The 5,000-nt window shown below is 35.9% G+C and overlaps 1 protein-coding gene across 1 annotated transcript in view; it reads right to left on the reverse strand.

The window, feature by feature from the left end:
• Nucleotides 1–2,592: 2,592 nt before the first annotated feature.
• The window catches only part of LOC143036946 (snaclec botrocetin subunit beta-like), a 63,104-nt gene continuing 60,696 nt past the window's right edge, over nucleotides 2,593–5,000 (reverse strand). Inside the window, exon 5 of the mRNA XM_076204977.1 lies at nucleotides 2,593–4,081. Coding sequence (XP_076061092.1) covers nucleotides 3,994–4,081 — 88 coding nt within the window. The 3' untranslated portion in view covers nucleotides 2,593–3,993. The remainder of the gene's footprint in view (nucleotides 4,082–5,000) is intronic.

Here is a 5,000-nt window from a genome sequence, read left to right on the forward strand (position 1 = left end):
GCCGTGAGATTATGTCCGGGGACCATTGACCTTTGGAGATGTTCAAGTTCGGACATTCTTCGAAAGGCAGATTCAACCATTTTTCTTCTAAAGCTACAGTTGGATTTGAACAAAATTTTGGCCTTGTCCCAGTCAAGACTGTGATTTTTGGTACTGGCGTGTTGGAACACAGCGGAATTTTCCTGGGCATACCTAATGGATCTTTTGTGCTCCGTTAGCCCGGTATAAGATCCCTTCCGGTCTGACCAAGGTACACTAAATCACAATCTTTACAAGGAAGGCTATACACTCCTGGGGCCTCAGTCCCCTTTAACCATCTGCACATAGCTACCAAAGATGTCATTAACCTGTATTTCTTGTTCTGTTCTTAAATAGTTTCTATTTTTGTGACCCCCTTGCTGAGCTGCAAATTTAACATTTTGGATTTGATTAAACAAAATCATTTTTTTCTTTCTTCAGTTGATATGTGCTGTTCTTGTCCATGAACTATTGTTGGTGTTTCACGATGTGTGATTACATGGGTAAAGCCATGTTAATTCATATTTAGTATGTAGTTTCTTTATTGGGAAGACATAGTTTCAGCAGCAAGGTTAGTTTTTGTCAAAAAGGTTATGTTTGAAATAGAAACAAGGTTAACCTGTGTTATGAAACATTAGAAAGCTCCTCCAGTGTGACCTTCAAATACTTTTTTCATGGCATATTAGATATACTCAACTTTTTGCCTAGTTCAGTTGATACCTAAATTTTTCCTTTAAGTTAAAAAACCATACTGTTATTGTTATGAATCCTTATATTTATGAAGTGTTATTAGTACATCATAGTTTCTGAGACATCCTTAACCCCTTCTGTACCAAGAGGCACTTGTCTTTTCACCCTGGATCTGACCAGACTGTTTTATTCAGTTGCATGTGACCCCTTTGGCACCAGAGGATTAAACTTGTCTCAGTTGACCTCTTCCATACCAAGAGGCATTTATCTTTGCATTCTGGCTGCCCCCAGGCTTTTATTCAGCTACACATGACCCCTTTTGTACCAAAGGGGTCAAATCTTGTTTCAATTAATCTCTTCTGTAATGAGAGTCACTCATCATTTTATTCTTATTACTATCTTGCTGTTTTTTTTCAACTGCATATGATCTTTTTAGTAGCAAAGGGGACTTAAGTTGAATATTAAGACAATAGATCACACTTTTGAGTTACTGAATTTTTGTCATGCTGTTACATCATTCTAATTTTCATTGCTACCATAACAGTACTATCATGATTTGTATGGTTAACAAAAATATTTTGATATTTTTCATCTTCCATTTAATTGATACCATGGGAACTTTCCCATAGGACCGTACCTCGTATATGTGTAAATACCATTGTCAGTCATGACTTAATAATCATGCAGTCATTAAATTCTGGTTTTCCTATCCTTGCAGTTACTATTAAATGTAATATTTACAATTTCTTCCCTATATTTGTTGTTGTTGCAAATTGCATATTTTAATAGCACTAAAGTGAGATGGGATACCGTATATTACAAGCAGAAATGCCCTCTAATGTTTAGAGTTCAAAGGGTATTATGACAAATGAGTGTTTACATGAATTCGAATCTCACTCGCTCTTACTCCGCTGGTCCTCGGACCACTTGGTGATCCATAACCGCTTTTGAAACGTCTCGCAATGTCTCTCTGTCCTGTGCCACCTCCTTCCATTCTCTTGGTTCTATTCTGCATATCTGCACATCTTCTATATCTAAATATGATGATTAGATGTCGAGGATAATGATTAAGTTGGGATCTGTACATGAACTTGATGCTATGAATGATAGATTGGAGAGTAGAAGATGGGACCCAATGGGCATTGCTCCTTTTCTGCATACTACAATTAGGTAAATACTACTTGGTGTATTATTATATGGATGTGAAACTTGGACAATTAGTAAACAAATGCAGGACAGGATAAAAGTAGTAGAAATGTGGATTGAAGAGGGATGCTGAAAATTTCATGGACAGAATTAAAAACAAACGAAGAAATACTGCAGCAAATAGGAACACAGGGAAATGCTAACAACCATCAGGAAAAGACAATTACACTTTGTAGGACACGTCATGAGAAAACACCAATTATAACATACGTGCCTAACAGGAAAAATAGAAGGAAAAAGGGGCAAGAGGAAGACCACGCATCAAATATATAGATGGATTAAGGACGTCTGTAGGAGGAGAAATAACAAATGCCATCTTGTTAAGAAGAGCCATATGTAGGCAAGAATGGAGCTCCGTGGTGGCCAACGTACAAGTCGATACGGCACCCCGGTAAGGACAGGATAATTTCTTCCTTCGACCTGGAGGTGCAACCTTGAGATGTCTCCAAAGCATACTTAATTTTTCGAGCAGATTGCACTATTTTTCCACCATGTGTTCACATATAGACAACTGACAACTGCTCAACTCTTCCAACTAGGTGACAGAAACTGCCCCATATTCACATAACATAGATGGTGGTACAGAATTTCCTTCTGGAGAGAACATCCAGCTGCCATGAAACTTTGATCTTTTTTACTATTAATGATAGTTGAAACTGTTGCTGGGAGTTCCCAATATTTTACTGATTTTTTTTTTTTTTTTTTTTTTTTTTTTTTTTTTTACTAATAATGACAGTTGAAACTGTTGCTAGGAGTTTTCAATATTTCACTGACTTTCAATATTTTTTTCGTTTCATGGCACAGTGATTCAAGCAATAAGATGATCAGGGCAGACCATTAGGAATCAAATATAGATGTGAATATTTGAAAGGAAGAGGATGAAAAAATCTATTCATAAATAATAAGGTATTATGTTCCATGACGCGTGAATGACACAAAGGGACGCGGGTAAGACGCCATAAGCCACATTCTGGCAAGATCCATCGTGCTCGATATTCTTAGTAAATTGATGATGATGATGATATGGTTTAACGTCACAAACTCCCCCCTATCGGCAGGCTAGGACGGTGCCCCTCACAGAGGGCTTTGTAGCGTGAAATTTATTGAACCATGCCCTAGGTTCAACTTCACCGGTGGCAGGATTCGAACCGCTATCCACTCGACTTTCGCCGCAAGTAACGACGCCCTAACCCACTCAGCCAGTAGATCGTACTCGCTTCCTTTTGGTAAATTTATTACAATATTAGATCCAACAAAGTAGTAGGTTACCTTAAATTAGATAAGATACAAACTGAATTATGTTTTTCTCATGTGATGAATGACCAGTTGCGGGAGTTTTTTTCTGCACAGACAGCGAAGGAATACACGCCTCAGGCACCCCTATGCAAGGTCGCCATAAATAATGGTGCAAAAATAACAAGAGATTGGTAGATTGTGAGCCCTTTTCACGCAAAAATAAAGGAGAGAGTAAATTGTGTGAAGCCAGGCAAATAGAGATAGAGATAGGTTAGGTTCATATTCTTAACGAAGTGGCAGTTGTCATTGGAACTGTGTTGTACGGTCGCAGTATAAATTAAGAGATGCCGGCATCCCTTTCTGACTCCCGCGCTAAGAAATTTTATTTGGCATTGAATCCATATACATGAAGTGCAGATAAAGAAAAGAATGCATAGTTCGAAATAACACTTACAAATGCCGAGGATAACACAAAAAAACAAAACATGTAAGCTTATTTCCATTGTAGTTCTCTCTGTTCATACCCAACTTCATTGTAAATAATTTTATTATACAATGTAAATTAAATAAATTTTGAACATAAACACTTTTATTGTCCAAGTGAAGATAGGAAATATACTAAGGCCGTTGGATTGAAGGAACTGTTCAAATCGCGGCCGAGATTTGATGCATCAAAGGTTAGTTCGTGACACGTGGAATTTATTGAATTTATTGTTGTTGATTATGGTTTAGCAAAACAATCTTTTTAGATAAAGGGTCAAGCTTCCTCAGAACTTCAGAGGAATACTGGTTGAAAATCATTGACCACCAATGAGGCGAAACCAATGGTGTCCCTCATTTTTTCTATTCTGCAGTTGGCTCCTTGAAACCAGGTTCCACATCTCTCTCACAAACGATCTTCTTGTGGCTGTTGCAATGACCGGGCCAATACCTACGGGAATTATCAATAGTAATAATAATAACAATAACAATAATGATAATAATGATAATGACTAATAATAATATGATAAAAATGATAATAGTAATAATAATAGAAATGATAATAACGATAATAATGGTGATAATTATAATAATAATAATAATAGTAATAATGATAATAATAAAAAGTGTGTAAGTGACTGGAATATTTTCATTTTCAGTATTTATTTGGTTTATTTGTTTATTTTCATTAATCTTTATCATTTGGATATTTTTGTCTTGACTATGTATTTTTTTCACTATTCTGTGGATGCTGTAGTAGTTTGACAGCAGAACACGAAATACTGACAAAAATATCAATCATTGATTAATGGTTAAATTCCTCAGCTATTGTGCATTTCAGCCATGTAATAGAATATGGGACAAATGAGAAAGCTGTCCTGTTTAATGACTCAAGTTAATCAAGTTTCTTAAAATGTTTAAGTCAGGACGGATGCTAAATGTATTTTACTGTAGGTCTACACATCGTCAACTACCACCCCTGTGGATGAAGTGAAAAAAAGGTCTCAGATAATGTGTGTACACACACACACACACACACACACACACACACACACACACACACACACACACACACACACACACATATATATATATATATATATATATATATATATATGTATATATATATATATATATATAATATGTATGTATATATATATATGTATATATATATATATATATATATATATATATATATATATATATATATATATACATATATATACATATATAACCCGGGACATCGTGACAAGTTGGTGAAAGTGGAAAAAGAAGTCACGGGTCTAGTTCCGAGTTTTTGAGCCTATTCTTGACCGGTTTCGCTCTATGCTTCTTCAGAGGAAGAAGCATAGAGTGAAACCGGTCAGAAA

This window comes from Oratosquilla oratoria, chromosome 21 (genome assembly GCF_046742065.1).
Source record: "Oratosquilla oratoria isolate Oo_2021 chromosome 21, ASM4674206v1, whole genome shotgun sequence".
NCBI lineage: Eukaryota > Metazoa > Arthropoda > Malacostraca > Stomatopoda > Squillidae > Oratosquilla > Oratosquilla oratoria.